The 15210-nt window shown below is 41.5% G+C and overlaps 1 protein-coding gene across 3 annotated transcripts in view; it reads right to left on the bottom strand.

The window, feature by feature from the left end:
* Nucleotides 1-1933: 1933 nt before the first annotated feature.
* Ankrd50 (ankyrin repeat domain 50) overlaps nucleotides 1934-15210 on the bottom strand; it is a 35895-nt gene continuing 22618 nt past the window's right edge. For all 3 annotated transcript variants that reach the window (XM_017800400.2, XM_029567907.1, XM_029567908.1), the window contains 2 exons: nucleotides 7167-10714; nucleotides 1934-4880 (listed from right to left, as the gene is read on the bottom strand). In XM_017800400.2, coding sequence (XP_017655889.1) covers nucleotides 7170-10714 — 3545 coding nt within the window. In that variant the 3' untranslated portion in view covers nucleotides 1934-4880; nucleotides 7167-7169. The remainder of the gene's footprint in view (nucleotides 4881-7166; nucleotides 10715-15210) is intronic.

The following is a 15210-nucleotide window of genomic DNA, read 5'->3' as shown; positions in this document are numbered from 1 at the left end:
TCGCACCTCCACATGAAAACTTACGAAGCTTCAGATGTCATTAATACGCAGTGGAGAGTGTGGTAACTTTTCAATGAATGATGCTGGTTAAGTTAGTGGTTAAGTTAAAGCAACTGAGATATGAAAAGAAAACATAGGAAAATGCCATCTGGACCATGAACAGAAAAAATTTATTCAACAGAAAGGTGAAAAATCAATTACCCAATAGGAATCTCGGTTCACTAACAGTCCGTTAAGAACAAACGGGCAAAGCAGAGAAGATACTTGCACATATTTGCATTTGCCACACAGAGGACATTTCCCACATGTAAAAGGAGTCTACAAACCTAAAAACCCAAAGAAAAACATGGGTAATTTCTCAAGATAAAATGTCACAATATATTTTCATGTAATGCTTAATTTCACTAGTTATCTGATAGATACAAATTCAAATATCAAGGCAGTATTAGTACACAACCCAATAAAAAGGAATACAGAAAGAGAAAATTAAACAATTGTGGCAAAGTTGTAGAGCAACAGAAACTACAGTTGGAGTGGACATAAATAAAAAACTGGCAGTAGCTACTAAAATCACTGGTGGTTTTACGTACTGAGACTCAGTAATTTCCATTTTATTAAAAAGAATGCATACATAGACGGTGCTAAAAACTTGCAGAATCTTCTGGCTTCCACAGGCACTCACACATATCCATCCATACACACAATTTTATTTTTATTTAATATTTTTATTTTTTTATGTGTATGAGTGTATTGCGTACATGTACATAAATGCACCTATGTCGTACAGTGCCTATGGAGGTCATAAGAGGGCGTCGAATCCCCTGGAACTGGAGTTATGGGAGGTTGTTAGCTGCTATGTGGGTGCTGGGAATCAAATCTGGGTCCTCTGCAAGAGCAGCCAGTGCTCTTAACCACTGAGCCATCCCTCCAGCCTACATTTTTAAAAATCTTTAAAAAAGTGGAAATCTAAACACGGCATAGATTTCAAATTATCTCATTTTCGTATTGGGTAGTTTTAATTTTGCTGTCATAGTGAGACTGACAGTTGGGTGTCATATCTTCACACTAACATCAGTGCATTCATTGGTATGAAAAATGAAAGTTTTCCAAAAACTCTGATACTATTCTTGTGTGTGAATCTATTAGCTGGAATTCTCCCAACTAGGGTTGCTGTGGAGTTCTCACACTGCATCTTCAGTCCACCAGCTGGAGGATTCTACTTGATCAACTACGGTATATGAATTCTCAAAAAAAAAAAATTAAATTAAAAAATACTCTGATATGCATCACCTATTTCTGCTGAAACACCTTATGGTATTAAAATTGTTCAGAGTGTTTTCAGTAGCCCAATGAAGGGATAAAAATATGACTAAGAAAATGACTATAGGACATTAAAGGCATAAAATTACTAAGCAAAAATAACTCGCTGGCCTTCTTAGAACCTTCCCTTTGGAATGACAGAATACAGGTGTCTGACACGGCTGCGCTGGGCTCTTCTGGGGAGACAGAAGGGACTGAGATTTCCTAAATGAGGAGCACACTTTTATTTAGAAAATAATCAGTTTTGCAATGAAAGTAAAAAAATATCTAGGGTAAGACTGCAGTAAATCTGAAAATCCTGGGGCACATATGTAGTTTACTAGATCACTGCATCTCAGAGGCACCAGGCTTGACAACAGTGAGATACATCATGTGTTTGGTCAGAGGCAATGGAGAAAAGTCACAACAGTTACCCTCACCAAAGCAAAGGAGGACACAAGGGCTGAATCCTGGCTGTTTGACTCCTCTGGACAGGGTTCTATCTCAGTTTTTTTATTTGCAAATTCATTGCTCAATGTTTATTAAAATTAGTAACTTAAAATAAAAGCTCCTTTTACTATAAGCATGTCATGCATGTTCTACTGGTTTAAGAATAAAATTTAAACGAGATATCTTCTGTAAAGCAAATATATTTATTATGCACTTTCATATACATTGGGATTTTTGCATAATATAATACAAGGAATAAAATAAAACTTTTACAATGTGAAATTCAATGTACACTTTCGGTTATTTACATACCCCGGAGGAAAAATAAAAAGAAAGCATTTGTCTGTAACCACATTTGCTGAATGTGTTGATGAAGGACATTAAGCAAAACAAACATTTGCATAGCCAAAAAACACAGAGGAGGGCTTGCCCCTCCCTGTGAGTAACTGTGGTGGGAAGGGTTTGGGTAGGGCTGGGAGATGAATCCAGGACAAAGATACTCACTGCACACTGGTTTCTGGTCCAGCTTCCCCCAAAACCTTCCCTGGAACCTTCAGATGTTTACTTTCCATGACTCTGGTTTTACTCTTATTAATAACCATGACTTTTTGGAACAGGTGTGACATAATGCTATGAAAATGTTAAAAAAAAAAAAATACATGGTATCCTAAGTTGTGTAGTGGCAGCAGCTGATTTACAAAATTTAAACATTTAAATTTCAAAAATAGCTATTTAGAAGTTTTAGATCTGTGGGACTATTTTTACCATTGTAATGGAGCAGAAGTCCTTTTGTTCAGTTATGATACCAAATCCCCCTCCCTGACATAGAGCACAGCATAGTGGCCGCAGCACCCTGGCCATCCTGGTCCTCACCAGAAACCATTTTTGTTCTATTCTAAAACATAATTTATAAAAAAAACACCCAGGAATATTTATGAAAAACCTATTGCCCAGCAGGCTCTTCTCCTACCAACTCTTCCAAATGTATAAAGGATGGGTATGAAAACATTCAGCACTTTGAAAAGACACAAATCCCCAATGCGATGAGTAATCTTTGCCCTTTGGTCACAAAGTGCAATTTTGTAAAAACAATAAAATTAAATAAATATGGTTTCAATAATTCAAGGTTAATAGAACAGGCAGCTTTAGGAGTTCTCTTTCTAAAGAAAAATACACCCAGTAAGAAAGAAGTCCCTCTTCTGCAATAATGTAAATGTACTGTGCATCTGAGATGTGAGTAACCTTGGTTCTAATAACAGGATGTGTTCATATTTATCAACAGAATCAACACTTTTAAGGCTGCTTTGCAAGAGTCCTAATAAGTGTATTTAATAAATGTCCCATAGGGACAAGAACTCAATACTCGAAACATTTGACTCATCAGTATCGCCATGTCGCCTGCAACTTCAACTGAGCTCATTAACTATCTCGTCCTGATTATGACCCACAGATGACACATACAAAATGAGTTTGGCTGACTTCAGAAAACAAAAGCTGGGAAAGTATTACACAAAGATTCAAGTGAGAAATGCTTATCACAACCAACTACACATCTGAGTTTCTATGAACACAGCATGAACACATGGTCCTCCACATGAGACAACATTACTGAGCTCTGTTATTAACACATTCTAAATTTTCAGTAGTAGCAATGGTTTTATGCTCAGTCTCCAAATTCTCTTTCCTCATCCCCCTTTGCAACAGCACACAGAAAGCATAGAATATCTGAGTCTTGTGAAATGAACAGGACTCACAAGGGTGAAGCCATCGTTGGCTTCTGAATCAACAGACCACCATTCACACAACCCACTATGTTGCCTCCCTGCTTTAGAGAACCCCCGAGAGGCCTCAGCTGGGCTCATATGCTCACTTGTACCAAGTTTACATTCCTTGGTCATGAACGCCTTCCTTAACCACAGCATCTAGCCATCCTATGTGCTACTGTGTAAACAAGACAACAGGAAAGAGTATGTGGACAGAAAAGTACAAATCCATCACTTGTATCAAATAACAATAGCAAACACACATGTACTGTGTCTGATGGGCTAGAAGTGTCACTTGTGAAGCACATGATACGTTCAGGAACATTCATCTAACTAAGCCATTCAAATGTGCCCAATTGGTTCTGACTTGTGTCACTTTGGTCATGCAGTAACTGGCAAGTGAAAACAGCTCAGAGCACTGAGCATTCAAATACACAAACAAATTACATTTCATTTATCTGGGATAAAGAGGTGAAGGCAGCCAGTGAATGGTTTAGGGATCAGAACTCCATCTTCAGCCACACCAGGAGCTGTCTACATGTGTGCCCACAAGGCAAGGCACAGCTGTCCCTGAGAATGTCTGAGCCTCAGGAATGACGGTCATCTGCTTGGAGGTGGAATGGCAGGCAGTGGAAGGTAGCACTAGGCCTCCATGAATGAAATGGATCTGTCCTCTGCCTGCACACCGAGTGGCTGGGCATTTGCTTGTTCTGACATGCTCAGCCCAAGATGACGTACTCTACTGGGAAAATACATATTTAAACAACTTAGAGCAGATCACTAAACCACTAGAAATGATGCTTGTAAAAAAAAAAAGCCAGTGACAAAACCTTTTTTTTCACCTTCATGTGGCACCAATACAAAAACTCATTTTTATCCAATTTTGAAGGTTAATGGACAAAAAACATTTGTAAGACTTGTTTTATTGAGCAATATCTTTAAATATACAAGAACCAGGCACACAAGACAATGGGATGGGACTGAAATACTAGTCACACAAAGGAAACAATAAATACAAGGAACACTGCCTTTTCAGAGACACCTGACTGTGGCACATGCACACTTACCAAATCGGAAAATACTCAAAATTGGGTTCAGTTGTATCAGGGAACGCAGTTTACATCTGCTTTTTTCGAGAAAGGGCTTATTCTGTGTTGTGGATACGAAGCACTCAAAAAGAAATTCCTTAAGTACAGAGAGACATATTAAGAAGGCAGCCTGACTAGGTAGGCACATGACGTCAGTCAGGGACCCTTACTGAAGGCGTCACAGTCTTCTTTCAGGAAATCTGTAGGTTTCTCCTGCTTCCATCCAGCAGCTTAGCAGACAATCCAATCACAATTATCTTCTGCTTTACAGAGTAGGAAACTAACAAAAAATTCAAAAATTAATGCTTGCATCTTTTTTATAAGTTTTAAGACTTTATAAAATAATATGTATAGCCATTTATGCACTTATATAGTTTAGTAAATAAAGCACAAATTTAATACTTATAAGTTAGAAAATCCTTATTCCACAAATGCTTACTTTAATTCATGTTTTACTATTTGATACAGATTTATACTTTGTTTTTACAAAAGATGAGATGGAGAGTTACTCTAACATGACCAAGTATTTTTAAAACATGCCATTTTAGAAGTGTTTTTGAAGTGATATCGGATTGATCATCCATCAATTCACACTGAAAGGTGTTTATTATTGGAAGATATTTATAGTGGTGTTTCATTTGTTATGTCCCTAAACTATATCCCCAAAGACAACAGAGGCAAGAGATCAAGATGCCAGCTGCCCAGAGTACAACTGTGTTACAAGAAGTAAAGTCAAAGCAATAGAAAACTAGTGTAACCAAGAGAAGACTCCTAATGAAACCCCAGTCTATATTTAACATGGCAAATGCAGTTCTGAGAAAATATCTGTAATATGAAAGTCAAGTACCTGCTTATTTCTCCACTGACTTTACCTACATAGTGAGGCATGTGTGCGTGTGCGTGTGTGTGTGTATTATATACTCTACATATCTTGCCACTATATACATGCATTTGCTAAATACATATCCATTCATGTTATGTGAGAACATTGCCACAAAGATTTCTAAGAGATAGATCATAAAACTATTTTACTCCTTTAAATCCTTATCTGTTTCTGGTTGAAACAGAATGAAACGAGCACTTATCAATCAGCTACTAAGCTCAACACAATGTTTCCAAACCAGAAGATCAGCATTATAGGACAGCCCCATTTTCTATCACCATTCAAAAATCTCTTGAGGTGCTAGAGAGATGGCTCAGGGGTTAAGAGCACTGGCTGCTCCTGCAAAGGACCCGGGTTCAGTCCCCAGCATCCACATGGGAGTGCTGTCCACATCCTGGTCATACAGTGCACCCACAGTGCACCCACATCCTGGTCTGAATGATTCATTTTGGCCCTACTCCCAGTCAAACAGTTAATCACCTTGGTATGCCCTTGCCTAGCAGTTGACAACCATCCCTAACTCCAGCTCCAGGGAATCCAATGCCCTCTTCTGACTTCCATGGGCATTGCACAACACAGGTGCACATACATATATGCAATACACTCATATGAATAAAAAAATATTTTTTAAAATCTCTTGAGGGAGATGACTATATAGAAAAGAATTCTTAATGTGAGATGCATAAATGCATCTGTTCATTTACTTATTCAATATATTTTTTTCTGAGAAAACTACCATACATTCAAATGGCATTTCAAGTACATGAACACAAAAATGAACAAATAGAAACACTACTCTAATAATCTAATGTTTTAGTTAGGGGAAGATAAAAACAAATATACTAAATATCTATCTTCCTATGTATCATCTACTGTGTATCTATTATCACCCATTATCTATCTATCTATCTATCTATCTATCTATCTATCTATCTATCATCTATTTATCTATCAATCTATCTACCATCTATCACCCATTCACCTTATTTATCATCATCTATGTATCTATATACTATCTACCTACAGCTATCACCTATTATCTATCTTATCCCATGTATATATCTATCTAGAATCTACCAATCTACTCCCATTATCTATTATCTATCTTATCATCTACATATAATGTAACTGTTATCTATCTACATGACATCTATCATTTAACTACCCCCTAACACCTATTATCTATGTATACATCTATGTATTTATCACTTATTATCATCTACTGGCCATCTATCACCTATTATCTCTTATCATCATCTATGCATCTATGTATCTATCAATCACTTATGTATCTACCCCATCACCTACAATCTATCTTATATGCATCATCTATCTACCTTCTATTACCTATTATCTAATCTATTATCTATCTATCTATCTATCTATCTATCTATCTATCTATCTATCTATCCATCCATCCATCCATCCATCCATCCATCTGTCAATCAATCAATTATCTGTGTATCATGACATAAGTGCTTTGGATAATTCTAGTGCTAGAGATTGGAGAATTTACACTTAACAGGATGATAAGGGAAAGACAGGCTGGGACAAGATCCAGGAACAAGCATGGAGGGAAGATGCTGGAACTGGCCATGAGATGGAGGGAAGATGCTGGAACTGGCCATGAGACAAGAGGGAAAGGACATTCTGAGGAGTTTATTCTTTCTGTATAGATCATACCTTTCACAAGGGCGTTTCCTTCTTGTAGTTGAAGCTGGGGTCGGAGCCCTCAGTTTGGAGCTTCAGGGCTTGTTTAAGGCTCAACTCTGTCTCTGAAGGAGGGAACCCCTCTAGCACCTCCTGATGCCCTCGTTCTTGCACTGTTCTCGGGACGGAAACTCTGCCCAGGAAGACCTGGTTGTTCTGCAAATGGTAATTGGGGTTGGTCATTATCCCATTCCTCTTCTTCTGCTCCCCACTCTGTTGGTGGGTGAGGAACTGTGGCTGGGCTCGACCAGCGTCCTGAGTGGAAGGGAGCAAGATTTTGCCCTGGGATTCTGCTGGCATCTGTTTAGGCGGGGTACTGCTCCCAGGCTTGGATACAGGTCCTCTTTTGTCAAACTGAGTCATTTCATATTCTAGAACCTTTGGCTGTGAAGAATTACTTTGTTTAGCTTTTTTCCCAGCTGATCCAGACTTGCTGGAATTTTCTGGCTTGCCTCCTTTACTTGACTTTGTTGATTTCAAGCTGGGTTTCACTTGGCTCCACTCAAACTCACTACTGGGTGAATTATGGCTCTGTCCTAAGGACTGGGTTGTGGAGGAGGGGGACACAACTGACTGTCGGCTTCTGCTGCGAGGCAGCGAGTGCTGCTGGATCTGCTCTGTGAATGACAGACTGTGGAAACTGTCTATTGGCACCGTTTGCGCTGTGGCTGTAGAGGAAGTTGTTCTCAGAGATGAATTCTTCGAGCTTTTCAGGGAATTGTTGGAGAGAGATGACTTCTGCCGATCCACAGTTGAGTCTGGAGACTCTGAGGGAGAACTGAAGGCATGAGCTGGCCCATTGGGCAGACCACGGATGGAAGGCTGCAGGTCCCCTCCACCAGTACTCCCAGAGCTACTGGACTTGATGGTCAGCGACTGCATCTTGGATGGGGCTGACTGTGGAGGCTTCTGCTCCATTGTGTGGACAGGGGACGGGGAGCAGCCATTCAAAGTAGAAGCACCGTATTTTTCTAATAATTTAATGATCTGAGAATGTCCATTTTTGGCTGCTACACGCATGGCAGTACGCCCAAACTGGTCTGCATGGTTGGGATCAGCGCCATGCTCCAACAACACCTGCACGACATCCACATGTCCTTCTTGGGCTGCGATGCAGAGGGCTGTGGCCCCTTGATTGCATGTGTGGTCCACCACAGCTCCATGTTTGATCAGAAGCTGGACCACTCTGACATGGCCCTGCCAGGCTGCAGACTGCAGGGCTGAGCGCTTCTCATTGTCAGCTGCATTGACATCGGCATGGCAGGCAAGGAGCACCTGCACCATCTCCACATGGCCCTGCCAGCAGGAGACGTGCAGAGCTGTCCTACCCTCTGCATCACTGGCCTCCACATTTGCACCATTTTCCAAAAAGTACTCAGCCATCGAAAGCTGGTTCTCTAAAGCCAATATATAAAGCGTGGGCCGCCCATCAGCATCTTTGCAGTTCACATCAGCCCCATGGCTGAAGAGCAATTCCACGATGTCCCGATGTCCTTCCAGAGCGGCCACTCGAAGTGCATTTCTGCCGTCGTACCCTCTCTGATCAATGTTGGATTTATTCTCTAGCAGTATCTGCACGCAGTCATAATGGCCCTCCTGTGAGGCCAAAATAAAGGGGATACGCCCGTCATTGTCAATCTCATTTGTCCTAGCACCTTGTTCAATGAGAGCTTCACATATTAACCTATGACCCTCAAATGCTGCCATGTGCAGAGGTGTCCAGCCAGCATCATCCCGGTGGCTCTCATCCAGCCCTCTGTCTAGGAGCGTGCGCACCACCTCCACGTTACCCTGTGCAGAAGCTATGCTGAGGACCGTGCGGCCTTCACTGTCGATGCTGTCCACAGCTGCACCCCAGAACAGAAGGGTGTTAACTACAGAAGCATGCCCCATGGAAGCCGCAGCCAACAAGGGTGTCCGGCCATTGTTATCTGTGTGGTCCACATCTGCTCCTCCTTCTAGAAGTAGGTCCACCACATCCACATGGCCTTCGTAGGCTGCTACCAGCAAGGGGGTCATGCCATCTTTGTCGCAGTGACCCACCTCAGCCCCTCGATCAATCAGAAGGCTCACAACTGATGCGTGCCCTTTGCTGGCAGGTACACACAGGGCAGCCACCGAGAGGGCAGTCCTGCCATCTGCATCTTCATGGTTCACCTCTGCCCCATGGTCCAGCAGGTGCTCCACAATTTCTCTGTGGCCCATGTATGCTGCAGCTATCAGCGCAGTCCTCCCTTCATTGTCTGCTTTGTTGACCTCAGCCCCGTGCTGCAGCAAGTTGAGTACGATGTCCTCGTGGCCGCCCCAGGCTGCTGCTCGCAGAGCTGTCCGGCTGTCTGCATCTGCACAGTCCACCTTTACGCCAGCATAAAGCAGGGCAGACACAACCTCGGTGTGGCCTCCCCAAGCAGCAGACCTCAGCGCTGTCCAACCATCCTGGTCTGTATGATTAATATTGGCCCCACACCCAATCAAACAGTTAACCACCTTGGTATGTCCTTGCCTAGCAGCTAGAGTGAGTGGCGTATGTCCATGGTCATCTTCGATCTCTAAGTCAGCTCCCCTGGAGACAAGCAGGTTCACCACATCCAGATTGCCACTGTAGGCAGCATTGGCCAGCAGAGTCCTCCCATTGGAGTCACACTGATTGACAGAAGCCCCATTATCCAGCAATGTCCGGATGGAATCCTCTCTTTCAAGGGCTTGCCGGACAATGCAGGATGTGCGATCATCCTCACTGTTGACGTGGGCGCCAGCTTTGACTAGTAGCTGCAGCACCTCTTGTTCCTTGGGTATCAAGGTAGACAGAGAGTCTCTGACAGGTGTACCATTCCATATCATCCACAGAGCCAGCTCAGCTGTCTCCAACTGCAAGTTTGAATTAATCAAGTGCAAGGCAAACTCTTGTGCTTCCAATGGCGTGAGGTTCCTGGCCTGACAGGTGTAGCTCATGGCCAGCATCCTGTGCCCTTCTGCAGCATTGCACAGGTACTTCTGGGTACAGTGCTTCACATCCAAGAGCCACTCTGCAAAGCTGTGATGAAACAGGATCTTAGTGCTGCCCAGTCCATCCACCAGAAGCTTGGAGAGGATGTCTAACCTGCGCTGAAAGTCTTCCAAGGTCAGAGACATGTTTTTGGTCCATACTGCATGGTATAATTCGGTCATGGTTAGAGGACGGCAGGCTGCAAGAATCACGTTCAGAATGGGCTGAACTTTGGCAAACTGCTTTCTAACAAAAAGCCTCTGGCAAAGCCAGAGGTAGAGACCATTCAGAGTTCCTGGGATGTCCCGAATCTCTCGTAACATGATAAAATTCTCCACAACTCCATCAAGCACTCGTTCTAGATAGAGGAAGCACCCACTGCTCTTGATGTGCAGTTGGTTGAGCGTCTCTGCTGTCTCCTTGGTGAGGTGCTGCCGTAGCGCCTCCTCCTGATCCAGGCGGTGAAGTATGTACTGCTGCACATCTTTGACTATGTACGCTTTCCTCAGGTCGTCCAAGCTGATCTTCCGAAACCCTGAAGAAAGAAGACAGAAGGTATAAGTTGAGGACGATTATGGAAGGGCCCCATGTTTCTGAAGAGAATACCTTCTAATACTAATAAACAAATCAATCAATACCTGCTAGTATGTAAATCAGTTTCGTGTAAAAGCACATGGATGGTAGAAAAAAATGATTTCATTTTCCTATCAACGAATGGAGCTATTTTCTGTTCTTTTAGCAGCTCAGAACCTCTCTCAACTCCTCTGCAAGAAGCACTAAGTGTGATCAGACAGTCTTACATAGCCATAGAAGGAGCCTGTTCAGAGATCCTGAACAGCAAAATTGCAAGAGTCCTAATACATCTGCTTTTACGAGATGATCTTTTTCACACAGCTCATATTTATTTCCATCACCCACTTGAATATGCATTGAATATGCATTAGCTTTAATGTGGATGACATATCCAATCAGATTATTAACAGTCACTATCTTTAAAGTACACTACTTTAATGGTATCAAATTTAAAAAATTAAATCTCAGATTTTAAAGAAATAGCTGGAACCAATTAAGATGCATTTAAACAAAGTATGATAAAACTTTAGCACTATAAAAATAAAGACAGCAAATATAAGTCAAGTGAAGATAATATACTAGCAGCAGCTATCTAAAGCTCACTTTAAGTTCTTTAAAGGGGGCTCTGATTGCATTTTCTAAAGGGACACCATGTATGCACCTGGATTTGTTAGATAATTGTTTGCAAATGAAACTGTCAAGGCAGATCTACATTAGGAAGGACTGCTCCAACATCACTCAAGAATAAGAGTGAGGTAAGACTGCAGGAAAACCTTTCAGTCACCAGGACACTCTCTAGACGAGGTCATGAAGGAACTGACAAGTTCTACAGCAGCAAAAACAAAGACAGATGCTGTGTTGGCAGTTGTGAACAAGAGGGGAAGCACACAAGTGACTATGGAGGGTGGCAGCAGGGAGTCAAAGGTGGTGCAACATCAGGCTTTGCCAAGAGGTCTGGAAAACATTTTCATTGAAAAATAATAGTTTTAAGCCAGGTATGGTGGCACATGCCTTCAATCCCAGTACTTGGGAGGCAGAGGCAAGCAGATCTCTGTGAGTTCAAGGCCAGCCTGGCCTACATAGTTAGCTGCAGGCTAGCTAGGGCTGCAGGGAGACTGTCTCAAAAAAAAACGAAAGAAAAAGGAAGGGAGGGAGGGAGGGAGGGAGGGGAAAGAGTGAGAGAAAGAGAGAGAGAGAGAGAGAGAGAAAGAAAGAAAGAAAGAAAGAAAGAAAGAAAGAAAGAAAGAAAGAAAGAAAGAAAGAAAAGAGAAAGAAAGGAAAGGTTTGAAGCATTTCAATGAAATGGAAAATTTCTTGAAACACGCAATCTGCCAACAATGAAACAAGATAAAATAATATACCTACATAGCCCTAAGTTTATATGAGGAATCTATAGTTATAAGTTATAGATATAGACACTCATAAGTGATACATAAATACTTAATACAAACAATTTCAAAAATAAGCTCCACTTATGAAAAAAAAAAAGATGCTCCTGAGCTTAAAAAGCTTTGCCTAGAGTATGGCCTCAGCCCTGTTCTCAGTGATGTTAGAATCTTTCACAATGAGAACTGGCCATGTTACTGTGTTGAGCTCACTCACTCAGCAGACTTTTCTTCCATGAGGTAAATACTCAGCTGTCTAATAAATCTATGTCTGTGTCTCATGCTGTGTCCTTCTAGAAAATGCAATCAGAGAAGAACTGAAGAACTCAGAGTGAGCTCACACAGCTGCTACAGGTATACTTTTAGCTGCATTTGACTTTCGTTAAGTGGCTTTATTTTTACAGCACTAGGGTTTTGTGAGCATAATTTGTTCAGGTGAACCTTCAATGGTTTAGGCTGTTTACTGACAATTGCAGATTTAATTATTTTAATTTCATAATGTAAAATAAACCCTCCTGACCTAAAAGATAGGCTGAAAACAAGCCTAGGAATGTAGCACAACCTGTGTTAAGAAGTGACACAGATGACTGGTCTCTAGCCTTTCCTTGGATGTTTGCTTTTTGCTTTAGAAAGTCATTAAAATGATTTAAGATGAAGAGGAGCCTGGCATGGTGGTGAACACCTGCAATGCCAATAGTAGAGAGGCTGAGGCAGGACGACTGAGTAAGAGACCAACCTGGGCTATACAGCAAATTTCAAGCCCATGGCTAACAAATAAAACATTACTAAAATGGTATCTAATAGGGTGTTTTAGAGCTCTCAAAGTGATATGCGTACAGCCTCATTTACATAAAAGATTATATAGCCCATTATGAATAAATATCTATAATTAAAGCTAATTAACTAAGATCGTCTGATTAAAATTTGAGATAACAAAAACAGAAACTAAAGCAAGCCACCAGTAGCTGGCCTGATACCTCAGAAGGGAGTTAAAGAACACTTATTGAGGAGAGAGAGAGAGAGAGAGAGAGAGAGAGAGAGAGTGTGTGTGTGTCTGGTATCAGGGACTGAACCCAAGGCCTTATGGATTCAAGGCAAAGGCTCTATACTGAGTCACTTCTCCAGCCCAAGTCAACTATTTTTAAGGATTGCTTCAAGTTGTTCTCACACACACTTCTGTGCATTGTGAAGCAAGTATTCCTGTTTCATAAATGAATAAGCATAGAAAGGTTGCCTTAACTACCCTAAGTGACTAGTGATGAAGTCATGAAAATTCAGAGAGTTCTGTGCATTGCTGAAGCTTCTCCTTTCAAGGGAAAGGAAATGAAAGCAGCAAAAGAGAATACAGATGCCAAGAGAGAATGAGGGGGAACGGGCAGGAATGCAGGACTGATGCTATGTGAACAGGCACAAAATACAGCTGAAAAAGTATCTCCCAGGTGTAAATACTCAGAGATATGGATTTCTTAAGAAAAATTTATGTGTGCCAGTAATAATAGCTACTCATTCAATTAAGCAGAATTAAGGACTAGGTGGACTAGCACATGCCTACAATCTCAGCACTTGGGAGACAGAAGCAGGTTCAAGGTCTACAAAGTAAGATGCTGACAAGCTAGGGTGAGACTCCATAACAAAACAAAAAATAAAACAGAATTAAGGACTGAAGGTTAGTTTAGCTGAGAAGTGCAAGCTGGGCTAGCATGTGCCTATATGAGGGAGGCCCTGGACTGAGCTCCCATACCATCAGAAAGAAACAACAGATTCACAGATCTGAGGCTACCTGCTGATGAACAATCTAGAGACCTTGAGTATTGAAAATAACACTTTATCTATCTATCTATCTATATCTATCTATCTATCTATCTATCTATCTATCTATCTATCTATCTATCTAGGCACTGGAGATGGAGCCTAACTCATGCTAGGGAAATGTCCAACCACTGAGTAACACCCCAGTCTAATTATTTTTAATTTTCAAGCTATAATATTTGGTTAATTTCATGTACTTTTGATGTATATATTTGATATATTACTATCCATGCATTTAAAAAGCAACAAAGTGATACTGAAATATGAGCAAAATTCTCAGAGAAGAGAACATGATGCAGAAATGTCCCACTTCACCACTAAACCACCTTCCTCTTCTTTGTATGTGTGCAGATACATGTGTCATGTAGAAAGCAGAGGTCAACCTTGGGTGTCCTTCCTGAGGGGCCATCCACCTCAGTTTTTGAGACAGGGTCTCTCACTGGCCCAGAACTTGCTAAGTAGGGCTGGGCTATCTGGCACGTTAGCTCCAGCAATCTGAGTGACTCTGGGTCCTCAGTGCTGGGGTTACAGGCACATGCCACTATCTCAGGTTTTCTAATGTGGGTTCTGGGGCAGGCCCTTAACCAACTGAGCTACCTCCCCACCCCATCTTAAACATTATCTTACCTAAAATATTTCTGTGGGTATAATGCTTGGAGGTACTATAGGAATAATAGGGCCTGAGAGCTTGCATACAAATAATGCTCAGTCAGTTCCCTATGGGGCTCAAGTCCTTGTTTAAAATGGGCTTCAGTCCGTGCTTACAATCAGTGCTCATAGTCAGTAACCTGATAAAGCCCAAGTCCTTGCTTACAATTGGTGCTCACAGTCAGTATCCTGCTGTCATAGAGACTACATTCTAGTGGAGGAGATGGGTTAGCAACTAAACATACATTCGAACAAATTCCAAGTGGAATGAGATAAATGAAGATAATAAAACCAGATGAGTTTGTGACTAAGCAGTTGGGAAACCAAAAATAAAAAAGAATGGAGCAGGCAGTCTGTGTATGCAGTTCACATCTGAGAAGTGATCTCAAGGAAAGATGGTGAGAAGCTCAAAGGTCACATATTCTGATCAGAAGAACATCAAGTGCAAGACTCTACAGCAGATGAGGCAGACTTTCACTTAACAGCATTGGCTAGGGAGAATGCAGAGAGGGCAATCTCACACTGATATATGAGAATTTGCTTCGAGCAAGTTAGATAGCAATGCAGAAAATTAACTCAAGGGCACTGAGTTGATCTGCTTAACTCAGCAAGCCCA

Source organism: Nannospalax galili, unplaced genomic scaffold (assembly GCF_000622305.1).
Source record: "Nannospalax galili isolate Female #2095 unplaced genomic scaffold, S.galili_v1.0 scaffold2160, whole genome shotgun sequence".
NCBI classification, from domain to species: Eukaryota; Metazoa; Chordata; class Mammalia; order Rodentia; family Spalacidae; genus Nannospalax; species Nannospalax galili.
Note: the sequence above shows the minus strand (reverse complement) of the source record. Positions and strands in the feature narration are given on the sequence as shown.